The 20,955-nt window shown below is 40.4% G+C and overlaps 1 protein-coding gene across 4 annotated transcripts in view; it reads left to right on the top strand.

The window, feature by feature from the left end:
• Positions 1-5,415: 5,415 nt before the first annotated feature.
• Positions 5,416-20,955, top strand: part of ncam1b (neural cell adhesion molecule 1b) — a 97,461-nt gene continuing 81,921 nt past the window's right edge. For all 4 annotated transcript variants that reach the window (XM_083773660.1, XM_083773663.1, XM_083773661.1 and 1 more), the window contains exon 1: positions 5,416-5,642. In XM_083773660.1, coding sequence (XP_083629786.1) covers positions 5,591-5,642 — 52 coding nt within the window. In that variant the 5' untranslated portion in view covers positions 5,416-5,590. The remainder of the gene's footprint in view (positions 5,643-20,955) is intronic.

The raw sequence follows: 20,955 nt of genomic DNA on the forward strand, positions 1-20,955 counted from the left end.
GTCACCCCATTTTGTGTTGCCTAGAACTGCAGGTCTGACAAAAAACAGTAACAATATGAAGTAAGTACAGCTTTGTGATGTCACTGAGATGTACTTGTTACTGTTACTATTTTTTTTCAGACCTCCAGTTCTAGGCAACACAGAATGGGGTGACTTTTATTATTATTTCCACAACAGGTATATTAATGACAGTAAAATGTTGAAAATGAGTGGTATCCTGTAGTCACTATTCGTTGATTCACTGGGATACCAAAAAACATAAAAAAAAAGGTTTCTCGCTGTTCTCGGGTTGAATATTGATATGCGATTAAAATGCGATTAATCTAGATTAATTAATCGCAAAGCCTCTGATTAATTAGATTAATTTTTTTAATCGAGTCCCAGCTCTAAAATAAATACATAGCTATGCTCTGTAGTCTGGACACACCTAAATTAAAAACACCCATTATTAATTTGATGAGTTGCAGCTGTGTTGCTTATGTCAAATACTGTTATACTACTAACATGGCAGGCTGCAGTGCATAAACACACATGGACAGTATGCATGAACACAGATTCGTTTACTTTTTTAGGCTGTACATATGAATATAAGGTTAGTCTTAGGTCTAAACTGATGAAAGTAGAGATATACTGCCTCCTCTCGTCAAAAAGACAGCAGTGCATGTAAAGTGCTGTGTCATAACACATCATTGTAGAAGTCCATAATACAACCCTTAGATGGCAGCAGATTAGCCAAGAGCCCAATCATCTCTGAGCTACTTTTTATACTTGTTATACTGATTTCCTTTTTTATTTTGATTATCATACCATAGGGGTGTGTGGGAGGCAGGAGGCTGGATGGGGTGTGGGAGAAAATTAAAATGGTGTGCATCATTATTATAGATTGGACATATTTCCAATTTACAAGAATGATGGAAATAATATCTCTTCTCTTCTCTTCTCTTCTCTTCTCTTCTCTTCTCTTCTCTTCTCTTCTCTTCTCTTCTCTTCTCTTCTCTTCTCTTCTCTTCTCTTCTCTTCTCATAATACAACCCCTAGATGGCAGCAGATTACCAAAATAAGAACCCAATAATCTCTGAGCTACTTTTTATTTTCTTGTTCATGTGTCACTAATCTAATCTAGGCTTTAATGCAATTTTAAAATACAGATGCAGAATAAATTGCATGCAATCGACACAGCTTTGAACCATTTTTACATCATGGTTCAGGGTTTATAGTTTTTTCAAGTTAGGCCAGATATAATTTAGTTCAGCTGTCAGTACAGCAACCCTGAACACATGTTGCCAACATGGTGTTGGTGGGTGGGTGCCATCATGGCACTGCCAGGAATCCTATCTCAAACAGTAACCAATACCAAGTGTTGTCTGCATACAAAATATCTATATTTTTAGAGTACGACTGTGCTTGTCAGACAAAAATGATGCACACCCTTCTCTCATGTCATTACACAATTACTGTAACAGTTGGCAGACATTTCGTCTACCATCATACTGATCAAGCAGAAGTGAACATGGCATGCATGTGTGTCATCAGTGTGACCTGCCAGTGAAACACTGGATCATGAGTGGAACTAAACCCTCTCTGTACTGGTGGATGGTGTATATTAATTGGAGCTTTGTACTTGTACTGACATGCTGCAGGTCACCTCATGTCTCCAGTGATTACATCACGGCATATATAAATGGTAAATAGTCAGCTTTTCTGCCACCTATATCCCAAGCACTTTACAATTGTGCATTGTACATTCACCCGTTCACAGCTGAGCTACAGTACATTCACACACTGGGTTAGATTAGGTTAGCAGTTTGGGGTTCGGGTTCAGTGTCTTGCTTAAGGACACTTCTACACAGACAGAGCCAGGATATTGAACCAGAAATCCTTCTGGTTTCCAAGCAACTGCTTTAACTTCTGAGCCACTGCAGTCAAACTAGTTTGATGATAGATCTATACTTTACAAATCATTTTTATGATGTATCACAACCTGATGTGTGTGTGTGTGTGTGTGTGTGTGTGTGTGTGTGTGTGTGTGTGTGTGTGTGTGTGTGTGTGTGTGTGTGTGTGTGTGTGTGTGTGTGTGTGTGTGTGTGTGTGTGTGTGTGAGGGTGTGTGTGTGTGTGTGTGTGTGTGTGTGTGTGTGTGTGTGTGTGTGTGTGTGTGTGTGTGTGTGTGTGTGTGTGTGAGAGTGTGTGTGTGAGAGAGAGAGAGAGAGAGAGAACGCAGACTCCTCCACATCTACCCAGATTAATATCATCAGTCCACAAAGGAGCCCTCTGTGCCTTGCAGGACAGACAATGAATCCGCTGTCTGATTAAACCATTACCAGACTAAATGCAAACTGATACAAGCATTTTAGCTCTGAGATTACAAGGAATTCAATCCTCCAATTGTATTGTATAGGCCTACTAGGTGATAAATTACCGGTATGACGCAGATATGCCAGAAACTTTCTAAAATATTGAAACTCACTACTTTAGCATATTTGTGAAGTGTGTTTCACCCTGAAGGATATATGCACATTGACATTTTCAGTAGTAGTAACTAGTAAGTCTGCCAACTCTGACCCCCCAAAAAAAGGAAATCAAGTATTTTCATACTTAGCGCATATTTGAAGCACTAAGCTATAGTTATTCAGTGGTTCTGCAATGCCTGCTCGGTTCCTCTTTAAGTCCTGTTAAATTCCATTAAATCTGGAAAGTGAAAAGGCTATAAAACTGCACATGAGTAATCATGTTTTTATGCTATAAATTCAAGGTAACTATACTGAAGGTTCTAAACAATCTACCAATAGCATAATATGCAGGGATGTGAATCAATAAAGTTTAAATTAATCACAATCGTGTTTGATGTTGATGAGGCTATGATAGGAATGATAGGTTATATTTATAATCATAGATTATTCATTAGTCTTAAGTAGCAAGAGTGACAAATAAAAATGGAGCAGGGAAGTTGTTGATTCAAATCTACCATAAGAACCCATCCCAGAGGCAGGAGAGCTGCCTGTTTTGTTTTTATTTGAATGCATAAAAAGAGGTCAGAAATTCATTAAAGAGTGTGTAAAGCTCCAGTCTATGCAAATGCCTCCTCAAGATATTCAGTATAGCTCCACCCGTTAAATTAATCTACAATCCCTCCTGGCCCTGCTATATGCATCTTAAAATGCAATAAAACTATTGCCCTTATTGACTCCATGGAAAGACATGCAGCATCAATCAGACTAGTGTCTGATATGTTGCATTGAATAATTAAATTATTTTTATTTCTTATTGCTGTCACGTTTTTTGTTCTTTCTTGTTCTTTTGTTGTCGTATGGTGACCTATTGTTGTTTTCCTTATTTATTTTGATTATCATACCATAGGGGTGTGTGGGAGGCTGGATGCTGGATGGGATGTGGGAGAAGATTATAATGGTGTGCAACTGTGCATTACTATGAATGGGATCTAATCTTCTTTTTTCCTTGTTTTAAATGTCACAAAACACAATGTCTATCCGTTCCACTAGACACTACCCATTTCCTTCTTCTGTGATGTACAACCAAATGTTTGTAGGCTACTTCAGGGTTGCCTGGCATCTTAGTGGAAGAGAAGAAGAGACAAGTCATTTAAAATATCTCATGAAGGGTCCTTTTATTTGGAGGAAGCTCAAATGTATTCTCTCCGGGATGAAAACTGCAATATTGCATGCATATTAATGTGTTTAGGCTTTTTTCTGCAGTTTTCTGCAGATGGGCCCGGATCAGTCTTTGCCTCGCTCTGGACTGATCTTATCCAGTCTGTTTTGGCTTCCCCACTTAATGTCTTCACCGGTGGATTCCAGTCCAGCCTTGTGATGTTGTCTGTTGCTTTGCGTAGGGTGTGTTCAATCCACGCCCACTTTCTCTTCTTCATACCCTGGCTGATGGGGTAGGCTACTAGTAGGAGGCAGGCCCTGGAGCTGAGCTCCGGTCAGCCATGGCATTAATTACCATAAGCCCTGGACATCCAATCAGCTCCCAATTGGAATCACATGTTGAGGAGCCTCTATAATACATCACTGTCACTTCTGCTCCTAAGGGGTGCCACAAATGTGAGAAGTTTAACCGCATCAGCAAAACTATTATATTAATACATGGAATGACCTGCAAACTACATTAAAATTGACCACATTGGTACCCCTGAGTCGTTTTAAAACCTTGGTGAGCATACAGATCCCCACAATATGTAAACATTTGTCTTAGCTTCTATTTGTAACCTATGTAATTTATATGTATACCTTGTTTTCCTTTTCCTGATCTTCTGATGTATTGTGATGTTTTTTATATGATATTGTATTTGTGTTATACTCCACAACACTGAAAATGAGTTTAATTACTCAGTGTAATTTCGAGAATAAATACAACTTGAATGAATTATTTCCAAGCACAGCAGCTTCCTCAGGTCCTGAGGGCTACAATCAATGACTTGGCAGAGACACCCAGCCTGGCATACGCTCCAAGGTGCAGCCCTTTTATAGTCTCCATACTGTGATATCTACTGTACCATATCTCCATACTATTACCTACCATATCTCCATACTATATTCATACAGTGATTCTAATATCTTCATACAGTGACACAATTTTCATACAGTGATGCTTATATCTTCATACAGTGACACCTACCATTTGTATAAAGTTCATGTTCATACAGTGATACCTACCATATTATCTTCAGTGATAAATCTTCATACAGTGATATCTACCATATCTTCATATTGATATACACCATATTGTCCATATTATCTTCATACTGTGAAACCAATGGACAGAAGCAGTGGGAGGGCATAAGATCAGCAATAAACCTTTGCTGGGATTTGATTAGCCTATATAAGTGTGGACTTAGTGGAAGTATACATAGGTATAAGCGGTCTGTATCCTGCAATGTTGTTATTTTAATAAATTAATTTAATATTTGTGATTTTGACATCCAGTGTAGATTATTTTAAAGCTATAGTGCTCAAATAAAAGCAATAATATAAATTAAGTTTTCTCCAGTATGTATTGATGGATCAGATCTGGACACATGCACGTCAGCTGTTCTTTTACAGACACAGCCTATTCTCAGCTAAGGTTACAAAACAAATTATGCAAGCTGGGGGTAGCAGTGGGCTACCAATAAGAGTAGGCTATCTTATTTAAATGATTCTCATTATATATAGCCAACTGAAGAAGTAGAAATACAAAAGGCATGTCGCCAGGTCAAACGATAAGGTGCGGATGCAATACTCAACCTTTTGGTTCGTGATAAAAAATAAAATAATAAACGTTCTATTTATTTTAGACCGACGCACTATTTAACCGCAAGACCATAATAGTTCCTCTGGTGCGGATTGATTCACGTGTGTAAAGGCGCTGCTTGTCAGTCAGCCTTTGAACAGTGCGGCGGCGCTCAGCACTGGGCTTTACTGTAGCCTACTCCTACTGTACCTCCTCCTACTACTCTGCTGGTGATTTAACAACATCTCATATTAGAATGAACTGCTCGTAAAGGGAGCGGAAAAAGCCATATCTTAGGGACCAAATGTTAGCTATAGCGCGCGTGGTCTAACGTGATCGTTCTTCGCTCGGGACTTGCAATGTTCCAGTCAAAGGATATCCTTTTAGCCTTGCTTCTTGTGGGCTCTACAGGTAAGCAAATCTCAGTTTATCCCTCTCTACCATCGCTGTTTTGCTGAAGGTTTATATTCGTGGATTTAAAGCACTTATTCTCTGTGTTCCGTCGCCTCCCTCCCATCCTGTCCTGTCGTGTTCAAAGGGCTGCATGCATTTATTACTAGCCTCCTGTCCTTCCTCTCGGTTCCATCCGCCTGTCCTGAGAGGAGAGCAGGTGCAGCGTTAACGTTCTCCATGCACGTCACTGGCTGCTAATTAGCTTGATGTCTAACTAACGCCAGGAAATGTGTGACCACAGCGGTTGTTGAGATAAAGACGTATTGTTTTTTGTATGATGATATTGCATGATAATAGACTAAACATTCACGTTTTGTTCTTGGTCAGAATATTTGTATTTTGCCAATTTCTTTGCATTAACAACGCTGCCCTGCTTATCAAGACCCGACGTTATACTATATAAAAATAGCTATACCACGGTTTTCACTGTAAATATGACTATAGCGAAAGAACCAAATTAATTTGAGACTTAATTCCGTCCGTTCAGATGATACAGTAGATACGTGCTTGTTTTATCTTTCCCTAGAGCGGAAAGGATGGGTCTGTCGCTTTGCCATTTTAAAACACGCACGCACGCAGGCACACACAAACACACGCGCGCACACGCACACGCCTGTGTCGTGAAAATAAGAAACGTGCCACGCCTCCCTTCCCCCATCCACATACAGTCCCTCAGTGATATATCGAGTCAGTGTTTGATTACACATATGGTTGTTTATCTGGTCTCACTTGCACAGTGATGTAATTTTCTGAATTGAGACGAACGGTTCCAAATAAGCGGAGTCCAAAGGGTTGACACTGTTGAGGGAAGCTCTGGGAGTTCTGCTCACTTGAAGCAGCACTGTTAATGAAGATGGTTGTTGGCTTTGGCTGATGCTGATGCTGTTGCAGTCCAACTGGCAATACCCACCATGCCCATCACTTTTATTTGAACCACTTTTAACTACTTAAACTCTTCAAACGGACCTGAGTTTGTGAGTTGGACAGGTCTCCAAATGTCTGTATCCAATAGCTGATTTACAAGCTCACAACATGTCTTGTTTTTGTGGTGCATTCTGTTCAGACTCCAGCTGTTATGTAAGAGCCTGTAAACATCTGCTGTTTGTCTCATGAAGTCCAGCTATTTATGGTGCCAAATGAGAAGCTTTTCAGTAAACCTAACACACCCAAACTGGGTAATTTGATATGTGGGCAACATATGGTTGACAACCAAACAAAGGCATATGGCTTTAGGCCTACGTCCTAGCTTCAGGGCAGAGCATTTTGGTCTCAAGCAGGCAAGGATAGAAGGACTACGAGACCCTTCTGTATGATGATGGGGACAGCAGTTTATTAATGCTCATGAGTAGAGTTAAAACAATATTCAGTAACAGAAGTATGAGTTTGTAGAAAGGCCGGGCATCATGATTCATTTGAGCTTTATCCTGGGTTGCAACTTGCAATAAGGTGCAAATTATATTACTACAGTTACACCTAGTCTGCCAGCATTTATTGATAACTCATATATAATCCCCCGTCAACTCATTTTGAAGAGCCAAAAACCCAGACCGGATGTTATGATCTTATGTTAGTGTGCGATCCATCATCACTTCCTGTTTACCGTCTGGGGTGCTAAAACATTATGAAGGGGGATCACAGCGTCGACTCTGGGCTGTGGAATAAACCTTGTTTTGTTTCTTTGGCTTTCGCCTTTTTTTAAATATTTTTGAGTGGTGCAAGCACTCCTACAACCAGCAATGTCCGTGTGACCTATGCGCCTATGTGTATCTGAGCACCAGTATATGACTATTAGTACCAGTAGGGGGGCGCTGTGCCAGAAACATAGAGAGAGATAGTGCTGCTCTGTTGCCTGCTAATGAGAGAGAGAGAGAGAGAGAGAGGAGGAGGAGGAGGGGAGGGGAGGGGGGGAGAGGGGAGTTGCACCACTCAGTTTACACGGGTGTGATTTTTATAGAGGGACAGACAGGAAATGGGGGGGTGACATGCAGTAAAGGCCGTCGGGATCGGGAGTTGAACCCGTGGCACACTGCCAGACCTGGACTACCGGCAAAGGTGCCTGGACCGTGGCTCAGCGGTCCAGGCACCTTTGCCGGTAGTCAGGAATAAACCTTGTTTTGACCAGAAATGCCATCTGGCATAGTTCAAGGAATAGGTCAGGAGATACAGGCGACTGAAAGAATGCTTGTATGGGCGCACTTGCGCCCGGCGATCAAGATGTCGCGATCCAGTGTTATTGACAACACCAGCTAGCAAAAGCAACACAAAGCTAACGTAGCATTACCACGGCATTGGCGTTAAGTGTAACATTTATTAATTGACGTAGATCAGCAGTGTGCAGGGACCTTTAATGCCAATTTCATTTTGATTTGAACATTTTGATTCTGTGTATCATGTACGTAGTTATACTCTACTAGAGGTTGGGGCCGCTACGCAGCCCTCACATCTAGAGTTGGATCGGCCCTCACTCCTAAGTCACACCACCAATATGTCAGATAATGTTGGGGCTTTGTCAGAGTACCCGTTCTACCCGTCCCTTTTGTGCACATATTTGGAGATCTTTGCTTCGTCTGTCTACCTGTGTCCCTATCTGTATCTGTCAGTCCTTGTCCCTTTTTTGTCCATATGGTATTGCATTTATATAGCGCTTTAATAATAATAATAATAATACAACTTTATTTGTATAACACCTTATGAAATGCAGCTCAAAGTGCTTTACAGAGCAATGGAGAAAAAAAGAAAAGAAAAGCAAGGCATAAAACATTGAAATAATAGCATGCAATACAGTGCGGACATGAATAACAAGGAATTTAAAAGACAACTAAAAGCAAGAGTGTAGAAGTAGTCTTGAGTTTAAAAATGTTTACAGAGGCTGCCTGTCGAAGGTATAGTGGGAGTTTGTTCCACGCCGTTGGTCCGTAGAAGCAAAAAGAAAAAAGGCAATCTTGGTAACATGATTAATGTGTGAATTAAAATTAAATTCAGAATCAACTAGAACTGAACTCTGTCGAGTGCCTACTTGCTTGTTGCACACAAGTGTGCAAGCAGAGCGCGCAAGTACTGTCGACCGCTACAAACTGTCAAATCTCAGCTTCTCTGTGAAAGAACGTTTGAAATATTGAATTATTAGGTTTAGCTATTTGCTACGTACCTAGTTTTTGGAGGTAAAAAAGTATGATAAGTATGACGGCTTTCGATGGTTACGTATATGTCGATCAGTGTCGGGTGGATTAAAGGAAATGCCATGTAATTACATGTATATGTAATATGTAAATTATTAGCGGTATACTGTGGTTACTTTACGTATGCCCCGTTTGATGCGTATGTATCGTAGCAGCATATGACGTCAGGTATAACTGGTATAACTAGCTCTCAATGATGACGTAATAAAGATGTGGATTAATCGGCATTCGATGGTGACGAATCAGTGTCGGGTGGATTAAAGGAAAGGTGAAAGGTGGAAAGGAAATGCCTCTATCTATATGTATATGTCATTTGTAAGTTGATATTTAGCGGTATACTGTGGTTACTTTGCGTGTGCCCCGTTTGATGCGTATGTAGTATATGTACAGTATCGTAGCAGCATATGACGTCAGGGTATAACTGTATAAGTAGCTCTCAATGATGACGTAATAAAGATGTGGATTAAAGGACCCAATGCCAGGGTGTAATTGATTTTCGATGGTGACGTAATGGCGATATGTTTTAGTGTCGGGAGGATTAAAGGTAATGTCCCTATGTATACATGTATGTAATCTGACACCACTGCCATATCAAGTAGTCATTACGTCATACACTGGCACGGCGCATACGCATCAAACGGCGGCATGGACGAAAACTATTACTTGCGCGCTCTGCTTGCGCAAGTAATAATGACCCCCAAGTTCTTTACTGTACTGTTACGTTCTACAGTCAGGTTGCCAAGTCTGCTTATTATTGATTATTTCTGCTCACTAGAATCGATTATGAGAACTTCTGTCTTATCCTCATTTAGCTTGAGAAAGTTCTCACTCATCCAGCATTTGATGCTGGACAGGCAGGTCAACAATGAGTCTAAAGCACAGGGATCATGTGGAGCTACAGAAAGATATAGTTGGGTATCATTCATCAGCATAGAAATGGAAGTTCACTCCGTGATTGGTAATACGTTCTCCCAACGGCAGTATGTACAGGAATAGCTGGTGCCCCCTTTTGTGCCCATATAGGGAGCTGACTGATTTGTTTGCAGCTATGACACTCCATATTTGGGAGTAGCTGCATTGGGAACTCCTTATGGTTATGGGTGAGTCAGAATGACGTCAGAGGTCTGCCGGCCCTCCCATTAGCCAATTTCTGAGTGGTGCCAGCCCCTCCTATATACAGGTTTGATGTTTGTTTTTAAAACGCCATTGACAATGAAGGGAAAATTTACGTCATATTGTCCCTCATTACGTCATATTGTCTCTTTATTGTTAATGGCATTTAATGTTTGTGTTGGCACCGTTTGTTTTACGTCACCATTACATCACCTAATCAACATGAGTTAGGTCACATTCATACCAGAGAGCTTTGCTGCGATTAAAACGAATCCTCCTGCGCATTTTCAGAAAGTGCACTTTGTTTGGCAGGTGTGAAGGCTCATTCGAATCGTAATGCGTATCAAAGAACCGCATTATACTCCGAGCAAAAACGGGGGTTTTGCTTTGCTTCCAATCGCACTTGATTACGATTCGGTGCAGGTGTAAATGCAATCCGCAGTAAATAAAGGAAATGAAGCAAACAATGTGGCGGGTGAGGAGCTGGACACAGTTGGAGACGGAGAAGGCATATTTTACGCAGCGCAAAGATGTCCCGTTATACCGTGGATAGACGTGGTCGAATGAGGAGACTGAAGCCCTGATCGAAATAAGGACGAGTACATTAATCAATTGCTTAAGAAAACACATAAACACTACAGTGCAGTGTAATAGTATTATAGCCTACAGAATATTCTGTCTGTCTGTGCGTGCCGTAAACGTGGAGTGCTGTCACTGTGTGGGGACTAGTGGGGAGTAGGAACTTTCATCTCAATAAACGTGTAAACATTTTGCGCTGCTGTCTGTTATATCAGTGCGCTCAGCGCTGTGCCTCCATGCCCAAAAGAACAGTGTGTGGCTGTTCGCGTATAGTGAGAGAGCGAGAGAGGGGGGGGGGGTCCAGTCCCAGACGGCACGACACATGCACGTTATGAGTATAATTTTATCACCATAGATTTCACTGTGTAGGCTAGTTTATGAATGGAACACATTGATAAAGGTCCCCCCTGCTGCGTTTCCAATTGCTGCGGATGACAACTGTGTGAAGGCAAACCGCAGCAAAATATATATGCAAGAATCCCAAATCCTCCGCCCATACGAGTCTACCGAAGTATTAGTGAGAATGTGACCTTAGACTTTAATATATTAGTGCCCCTCACTTCACCATTTGATGCAATTTGAATTGCATAGCCAAGTTATTGTCAAAATAGCTGGGCGAGTCTTTTTGTGTTGCCTACTGTATGTGAGGAGCAAGATCAGAATCGGATCTAGTATTTTGAATCTCAAAAAGAGATGGAAGCTTATTCAATTGTACCTATTACCTAAGCATCCCAGGGTGTACATTGAGCGCACAAGTTTTAATTATAGATTTATTGCAGTTTAATTATGTTGTTGTTAGCCATGGGAGGGGTGTGTGTGTGTGTGTGTGTGGGGGGGGGGGGGTTATTACTGTTTACACAGTGTTTTACTACTTACTATGGTCGGGGAGCACTATATTGCATTATAACAGTGATTAACACTTAGGTGGTTAATTGATACATTGATATACAAAACATAAAAAAAAATTATTAAAATAAAATGAGCGATAGCAGTCCTAATTGCAGTGTCATGCAAAAGAGCTGTGACAGTTGCTTCTAAACCTTTGATATCTTTATTCAATTTCAGTCAATCAACTCCATCACTTATTGTGCTTGCATGTTGTCTGTTATTCTTGGTACAATATGCTGCAGTTGTCATTATTATTATTATATTCTATATTCATTCCATATTCATCCTTTTTTTTCTTTTCTTTTTACAAACTTTGTGGGTCTAAAGTGCTTTTTCACACTTTTAGACCATATCCGTGGTCATGGGCATACCTAACAATGGATGCCAAAAGAATGGGCAAATTCTCTTTTTTGTGTGTTTTTATATCAATAGTCCATAAAAATATATTTGTAATTACTTCCTGAAAACGAAAACGTGCTGCGTGATGACGTGTACAGATACACATCAATAAAAGCCAATACAAATGAAGGATCAGTTTGATTCCCATGCTTCATTGTCCTCCTCCTCCACAGCTGGTTTTGATTACAAACTACTGAGGCCAATTCTAAAAAAAATGTCTTCTAAATCCTAAAAGTTTCCTGAGAAACCTGTTTCTATGTCAATGGTTCTCAACCTTTTTCATGTCAAGAACAAATTATCTGTATTTGGCCGCCGACCCCCATCTGAAAATATGTTATTCCAGGGACACCTCAGAAGCAAAGATTTGAGTTAAAAACATTCGCTGTGAAAGAATATATATTCAATGATTTGCGACACATTTTCAAGATTAAAAAAAAATAGCAGATCTACAAGCTCGTAGTGCGGCACTCGGTGCAGCACTATGAGCTTGTAGATCTGCTATTTTTCAATAACTAAAGTATATCATAATGCTTAAAACACCAAAAGGGGTTCCCGCCCAGAATGGGTTAACCCATTCTGACCTGAGATCAGATTCATACGAGGTTTCCGCCGGACACACGCTGGTCTGATTAACCCATTCTGACCTGAGATCAGATTCTAAAAATGTCAGTCGCTCTTCGATTTTTCAAAAAATAGCAGACCTACAAGCTCGTATCGCGCCACTCGGTGGCGCGATATGAGCTTATAGATCTGCTATTTTTCAATAGCTAAAGCACGACATGATGCTGACACCAAAATGGGTGCCCGGTCAGAATGGGTTAATTGCAATTTGATCAACACATCCTTAATATTGGTGCTGATATCGGAAATGTGCAAACAAAACAGATTGCTGTTATTCTGGTGCTTTAATTACCCACACAAAACGAACAAACAACATTTCAGCTCATGCAGGATGTTTCATCATGTCTTCATCAGGGAAATTAAATCACATGAGTAGCACAACTGTATATCATGTGTGGAAAGCTGTTTTATTCTGACGATTGCAATATTGATCACATAATGGCAAATGGATCTGCATTCCTTATTCTCATGGTCTGTGCATTATTGATTGATTGTTCATTGTGATTATGTAAACAGTGCAATATTTGTTATAGATATTAGTTATTGATTTATCTTTACCGGATTACGAAATCAGAAATACTATTGCCTTTTCAGGAGCCATAATAGGTCCCATATGTGTTCATTATAAATATAAAAGAGTAACCAGTACCGGTTGACAGATCAGCTCTTCACGTTTTGGCCTGTAACCATAATATTTGGGGAACATTTGTAACTTTACATTTTAATGAGTTACAGTAAATTATTTCACTCAATAGCCCATGTACCGTACATGGGCTATGCCTATGATGTACCTAAAGCCTGTCACGTCCAGAAAAATATCACTGGGTGCAACTTCGTGGCAGTGAAATAAATCCAATCTAATCTTCTGAGGACCTTTTTTGTTTTGCACTGACAGATTTGTCTGAATCCCAGGCTAATGTAACTACACGTCTGGTCATGAACGAGGTCCATGAATCATACTGATGTTTTTCTTGGGCAGTTTTTCCTCCAACGCCACATTAGACAAATACTGTAAAACCTAATGACACAAATAAAACACAGTTTCAATGCACAATTCAAAAAAATATAACGAATACATACCGTCTGTCTCTTTCAACTATTTTAGAACTCTAGAACTTTCTGGCACATATACCGGTACACTTTCATATTAAACCCACTGTAAAGGTATCAGTATTTCCATATTTTCACAGCGATGAAATACCACAAAGCATATTTAGGCATGTAGAAAATTAAAGTACATCAGGCTTACTGTAAGCACATTGAGCAAGTAAAACGAGAGCATTACAGGCTTTTAATTATACATGCATCTTAACCCAGGTGGAAACAACATTCACAGTCACACCATTGATGATCTAGTACAGGGGTTCCCAAACTGCTGCATGCAGTGAACCCCCTGTGGTGCGCAAGCACCCTCTAGGTATACAATATAAACATTTTACATAACAATCACTTTGCATCATTTATCTTACAAAAAGTTTACACAAAACACAATGCCGTGAATGATTTACTGTGTTGCGCCCTTTTAACTAGCTGTAGTTAGGTACGCTTGTGTCTCATTACTCTCTCTCTAATACTAACTGTAGAGAACAAAAATTAACAGTTACATTATGTCACGTAATACTCTGTATTCGTCTATCAGCTGTATAATAATAGGGACATAACGTTATACCTTTCGTTATATTCTCTCTCTCAGTGCGTAACAATAAACAGTTACGTCTCGTTCAATTTCAATTCAATTCAATTTTATTAAAGTGTCAAATCAAAACAAGTTGTCTCAAGACCTGACAGAGATCCTGTCGGGATATCCTGACTGATATACTTTGTATTCGCCTCTTATAAATAAATAATAATAATAATAAACCGGAGGTAACTAACCCGCCCCTCTCTTTACTTGTGAATGAAAAAATTTGGGGTGAACAGACTAGTACTGATCACGTGACTGATCAAGAATACAGTAAAAGTAAATCAGCCATTCTTTTATAAATAACCCAAATGTACCATGTAAACTTAAAAAAATGTGTGAAGTGAGAGGCGATAATATATCAGGAGGCAGAGCAAGTCGTCCAATAATCTGTGGGTCGGCAGTTCGAATCTGGCTCCTCCTGTCCACATGTCGAAGTGTCCTTGGGCAAGACACTGAACCCCACATTGCCTCCAGTGGTTGCCACCATTGGTGTGTGAATGTGGGAAGTGAGGACGCTGGCGTTGACTGTTTGCCACTTCACCTCCCAATGTATGAATGACTGGACCATTGTAAAGCGCTTTGACGTGACGTAGTGCATAGAAAAGCGCTATAAAAATGCAATCATCAACCATTATTATTATTATTGTACCGGATGTAAACTACTAAAAACACTTAAAACAGTGATGATATGGTGAATTGGTGATACAGTATCAGCAAGTATTGTATTGTAGTGTCCAGGATGTACACTACTAAAAACATTGGCCACCAAAGGATGTAAACTACTAAAAACATTGGCCACCAAATGTAATCATGTTATAATTAGTTATATAGAAGTATTTTCCTGTTTTCCTTTAATTATTTGTTTTCAAATCTTGCTAGAATTGCATAGAGAACAGTGGGATGCGTTCACTGTGATTACATTGCAGCAGTTATGATGGCGATGCAGATGGGCTACAGTAAAATAACAGCTGGCAGCTACAGTATGCATGTGGTGTACTTTTATTTTTTATAAATAGTATAATATTTTTATTGGTTTAATATATTTAAACTGCCAGTGAAACTCTCATATGAACATCATATGTAACATCAATGATGTATGCATACAGAGTGTGCAAAGGTTTTCATCCTGTTCTAGGGAGGACAAACCTAGCCAGGACTGCCTGACGTCTTTCCTTTTTGATGGGGAGTGGATTAGACAGATCCAGGCCTCATAGAGTTGAGAGGAACTACATATCCCCTTTGGGGGCTAAAAACATGACATCACACAAACACCCTCTCAGGCACTGTCAGAAGGGCAAATAGAAATGCTTCCTTCCTTGAGGGTGTGCTTACAGAAGTGTCAGTGACTGTGGATTTACAGGAGCCATGGATTAATCATTGAATAACTTCTGTAGAGGTTTAGGTCCTAACCAAGGAACAACACTTACACTGATTTCTTATTCGGATTTGTACCAATGTATATGAAATGCCTAATCAGCATTAAGTTAAATTGGCCTCTCTCCACCTTGCGCTTTTGCTTTCTAAGTTAGAGACAGAATGAAATATGTTACTTACATGAGTTTGGCTGACTCTTGTAGAGTACTAGAGATTATTCTGGATATAGGCTACTAAAAGCTACCCCGCGTCCGAAATGGTTGAGAAATGACAGAGTTACGGTGTGGGGGTCTCCAAGGGGTCCCCCTACTGTACTGTACTGTCACTGTACTGTACTGTCACACCCGAAATCATCATATATACAGTTTGTGTGTGTGTGTGTGTGTGTGTGTGTGTGTGTGTGTGTGTGTGTGTGTGTGTGTGTGTGTGTGTGTGTGTGTGTGTGTGTGTGTGTGTGTGTGTGTGTGTGTGTGTGTGTGTGTGTGTGTGTGTGTGTGTGTGTGTGTGTGTGTGTGTGTGTTAGTGTTAGGCTGCGCAACAGTGACATTTGGTGGTGAAAACCAACCAAACGCTATTTTCGTGCTCGGACACCACTGAACCCCATTCAGCAAGCTCACTGTGAGTGCTCTTGTAGAACTGTAGAAATGTGAAATGTAGAAATGTGTGGGCCTAGTTTGCAAGGCTTATAGACCCCTGGCAGACTCTGGTCAACTAACTATATTGCATTAATTAAAGAGAATTTAAAGAGTCATACATTAAAAGCCACTGTTAGTGGGATTTTTTGGCAGAGCAGACAGATCACTATCAAAAGAAAAAGGCTTATGACGTGGGCTGTTTTTTTTATCAGCTGACCTTGCTAGTCCTAGCTGATGATGGTTGCTCTATCATGGATATACAGTGTTGCGCTCTCTCTAGTATTGCGCTCTCTCCCTCCTCTTCTGCCTAAAATACCAGCCAATGGCCATTATATGATATCATATGATATCATATAATGGCATTGTATTTTCCATATGGAAAATACAAGGCTAAAATACCAGCAAATGCAGAGCCGCTAATCCAAGCTGAAGCTGTTAGGCATTTCACGTGATCTTTACTTCTTTCTTTTTTAATTTAAAAATTCAGCAGAAACAAAACTCTTGGCAGCAGCTTTTGTTCATAAAAGGCAGATAGAGTGAACATAGATAGAAGAACCTAATATACTGTATTAGACAGTGTATGGTATGTTTGCGAACAATTGATCTTTGGTAAAACCTTTGTCATAGTTCTTGTTATCAACCACCCTTTATAATGAAGAGTATCTCAGTCTGTGCATCACTTCTGTGGTCACTTCACTTGCACTTGTTGGCATAATTACCGGTAATGCATTCCATTTTCTAACCTGGATGGTTGTGATAAGGTGAGCGTATCCCCTCTGCCCTCCCATTGGCATCTGTTGTTTTATTTAAAAGGGTTGTGGGAGGGGGCATCTGGAGTCATCTGATGCCGGCTAGACCCTGACAACCTCCTCTGTAGCCCATGTGGCCTTTGCAAGAGGACAGCTCACAATGAACAGCTCACAATGATGACACTATCCACAACTGAGAGAACCTTGTGTCCCACAGCGACAAGAAGCAGGGGATGTCTGTTCAACTCAAGTTGTTGAGTTGAGAGAGACAGAACCAATCGCTGATGTAAGACGATGAGTGCATGTCTCATCTTACCAGAAATAAAGAAATGGGCTATTCACTAGGCTGCTGACCACAATGCATTTTTTGTCGTAAAGGAGCTCTGTGCTCTTCTTTATTCCTCACGCATCCATGCACAATATGGCACATTCATTATTGAAACCCTATAGAATAAATAAATTGGCACAGAGCAGGGAGAGTATGGGATTCTTCTGCCTAGGCATTCTCTTTATGCAGTCGCCACTGTGTCTTTTGCCTTCTCTGACATTATATTATACAGGCTTAGTCATTCCCTGTCATTGTGGGGGTCAGGAAGTATGCACTGTCATGCTAAGCAATATGAATGTGTTATTGTCTACTCAGTCCTACTGTATGGCTGTCTTGTTAGCAATAATAATTAGACTAGTTGAGTCCATTCCAGGCAAAAATTAGGATGTGCAGCCATTATAAGGTACTGTACAGTGGATCGTATACCAATTAGGCTGGGTTGTCTCGGTCTTAAAGTGTTGTGCCTTACAAAGAAATACATGCATCCTGGGTTTTGAGTAGGAGACTAACTATCCTTGTTTTCTTTAATGAGATGATTGTGAGTTTATTATCTTTAGTCATCCCCTCAGTTGCTCCATTAAGTGATACGTTACGAATGAATAGACACACATTAAAACCTTACATTATTGCTGCAGGTGTTCATAAACTACGTACTAAAATGGCATTTCTCTTTTTTTGTGTGTGAGACTCTGAATCAGTCAGTGTCAATCAATCACTGTCAATCACTGCCCCCCACACACACATACACACACACACACATACGTGTATATATATATATATATATATATATATATACAGAGAGAGAGAGCTGTCAAACGATTACAAATTGTAATAAGATTATTCACAGCTTAAAAATGTATTAATCATGATTAATCACCATTTGAACTATGTCCAAAATATGCCATATTGTATTGTGGGAATGGAAAGATTATTTGAGAACCTTTTTCCTTTTAGTATGAGCTATGTGTTCCTTGTGTTCTGTGGCTCCCCATGCCTCCCTGAAAGGTCTTCACCCAGTGCGACTCATTGGTCTTCTCTGCCTGGAAGCCCTCTCGCTCTCTTCGCCAAGTGAAGCCGGATGTGTCATGAACCCCTATCGTGCCGGCTTTGCATAGACTCCACAAGGCACAAGGGCTGATGACAGGCCATCTGAGGCTAAACGAAACGATCTCTCAAACAGTCATAGTGCTGAGAGCAAGGGATGTGCTTTTGTCCATGGCCAGCAGAGTTGGTTACAGCCTAAATGTTTTTCAAACTGCTCGGAAATTGGAACGGAACAGAGTTCTTTCCAACTTGCTTGCTACCAAGCAATTTCAGTTTAGAGTTTAGTGATAAACTGGAGGTTTGGGAAACAAGTAATTAAACTCTCAGTGTTTGTTGGAGACCCCGGAGCAGACAAAGGCGCAGTTGGAGGAAACACATTGACTCACTGGCCTTGGAACGTCTCGGGATCCCCCAGGAGGAAGTCACTAATGTTGCCCTGAAGAGGGAAGTCTGGAGCTCTCTGGTGGAGCTGTTGCCCCCGCGACCCGACTACGGATAAGCGGTTGAAGATGGATAGATGGATGGAACTTAAGTTGGAACATATTTTCATATATTTCTGGAAGCCTGCATTTAAATTAATTATTTCAAGAGTTCCGGCTGCTTTCGCTATGAAAGGGAGGTGTGCTTTGATATTTTGGTGTGCTTTGGGCACAAAAAGTTTGAAAACCTCAGAAATAGAGCATACTAATACAAAACTTACATAATTTGATTCTCTCCCTTTCTCTTGCTCACACACACACACACACACACACACACACACACACACACACACACACACACACAGACAACACTGCAGTCTGCTATCTATCTATCTATCTATCTATCTATCGATCGATCTATCTGTCTTTGGTCCATTATTTCTCCACTTTAATAATACCAATTGGTATTGGTAATGGTATTTTTTATCATTTTTTTTACAACAAGGTATAGCTTGTAAGGATCGGGTGTTCGTGGAATGAGTAACACAGCTAAACATATGGGTAACGCCTCCAAAGAATTTGCCAAAATGGCAAGTGGTTGGTATTCAATTCAGTTGCTTAGTTGATTGGATGATTGCACTGTCTCTCACACAGTAATAAGGAACAAAACAAGTAACAACACATAAGCCTATTGGCCGTTTATTAAAAAAAAAATTAAGTGTTTTTTTTCTAGCTGTATTAGAATGTGAGAAAGCCCCACCCCCTAATCCTTCTTACTAGTAGTCAGAGGCCAATCAGGCGGGCTGCGGGTCTATCGGTGCTGCGAATGACCATAAAAAGGTAGATGCCTCCTTCGGCTCTGGGGAATGTGTCTCTCTTGCAGGCAACAGGGTGGCAAGCTTTCCTGAGATTCCTTGCGAAGCATAGAGGAAGCATGAGTGGCCAAGCTGCCTGTGGACATTCGGTACATAGATATTAAAAAAATATAGATGCCTCATTGGTCGCTGCACTTTCGTTGGAGAGTCCTGTCTCCAACGGGAGGAGGAAGCCAAGCAGAATCTCAGAAGGCAAAGCTGCTGGGAAAGAGAATGTCTCCTTCCGTTCTTCCGTTTTGCTTCCGCTATACAATTTACAATTTAGGCATTTAGCAGACGCTCTTAATCCAGAGCGACTTACATTTAAGCAAGAACAAAAGCATGGGAATACATCACATAAAAGCATTTATCATGAAACATGCGTAAGCTAAGAAAGTAACAGTGGAATATCTATATAATGAAACTATACATACACTATACATATAAACTATAAATATTTACTACTATGCTATACATATGTACTATGGCGTGCTATGACTATATACAATACAATTATAGTGCTGTCTACATAACATGCTATAAGTCTGTGTCAAATGCTATCTAAGCCAACAGAAATGCCAACAGAAATTCTAGGAATCTCGGGAAAGCTTGCCAATGCAATCCAATCACGCATTGCCATTGCCTCCCGTTTCCTCCATGTTGCCTTCCATTGAGATACAGACGCCCCAGAGCCGGAAGAGGCGTTTATATGTACCTTATATGTACCTTATGTACCATCTCTACCTTGTCTATGTCTATGGTTTATTGGCATGCACTCTGATGCCAATAAAGCTCCTTTGGATTGAATTGATAAGTCCCAGAAAAGACGCGCTGTGATTGGCCAGTAGTCACTTGAGTGGCAGCGACTCAGCTTGCCTTCCACATGGCCTTCTGCACTTCCACTTGACTTCCGCCTTTGTTGGAGACACATCGCTCCAACGAACTGCAGCGGTCAATGAGGCATCTATTCTTTTTTATATGTATGCGAATAATGCCTACACTATTGCTGTGTAATGGTACAACTCTTATTGTTGTAATGAGTTTGGCACCCCCCAGTGTTCCTGTGTAATGGTACAGTCCATGACACAACTTCCCCTTTAGACAGGAAGTAAAATACAAAAAATAAATACACACACAAACAAACAGAGCTAGATCCTAGTCTAGTCATCCATTTAAAGCTTATGCTCCCATTTCTGTTGTTGTGCCCAGTGCCAGGCAAGCATTTCCTGTAAGTGTGACTTTATTGACTATTAACTCTTTAGACTGTCTGTGAAAGTGATTTGGACCCTTATACTTATTAAGTTGTTGAACTTTGTATTAGTGCTGTGATTATGTACTGTAGCTGTTTTTTCAGTTCTTTATAGATTATTGTTGTATGGGATTTGGTACAATTATGCTTGTGAAA

This window comes from Protomyctophum parallelum, assembly GCF_964188405.1.
Source record: "Protomyctophum parallelum genome assembly, chromosome: 9".
In the NCBI taxonomy this organism is placed as follows: Eukaryota; Metazoa; Chordata; class Actinopteri; order Myctophiformes; family Myctophidae; genus Protomyctophum; species Protomyctophum parallelum.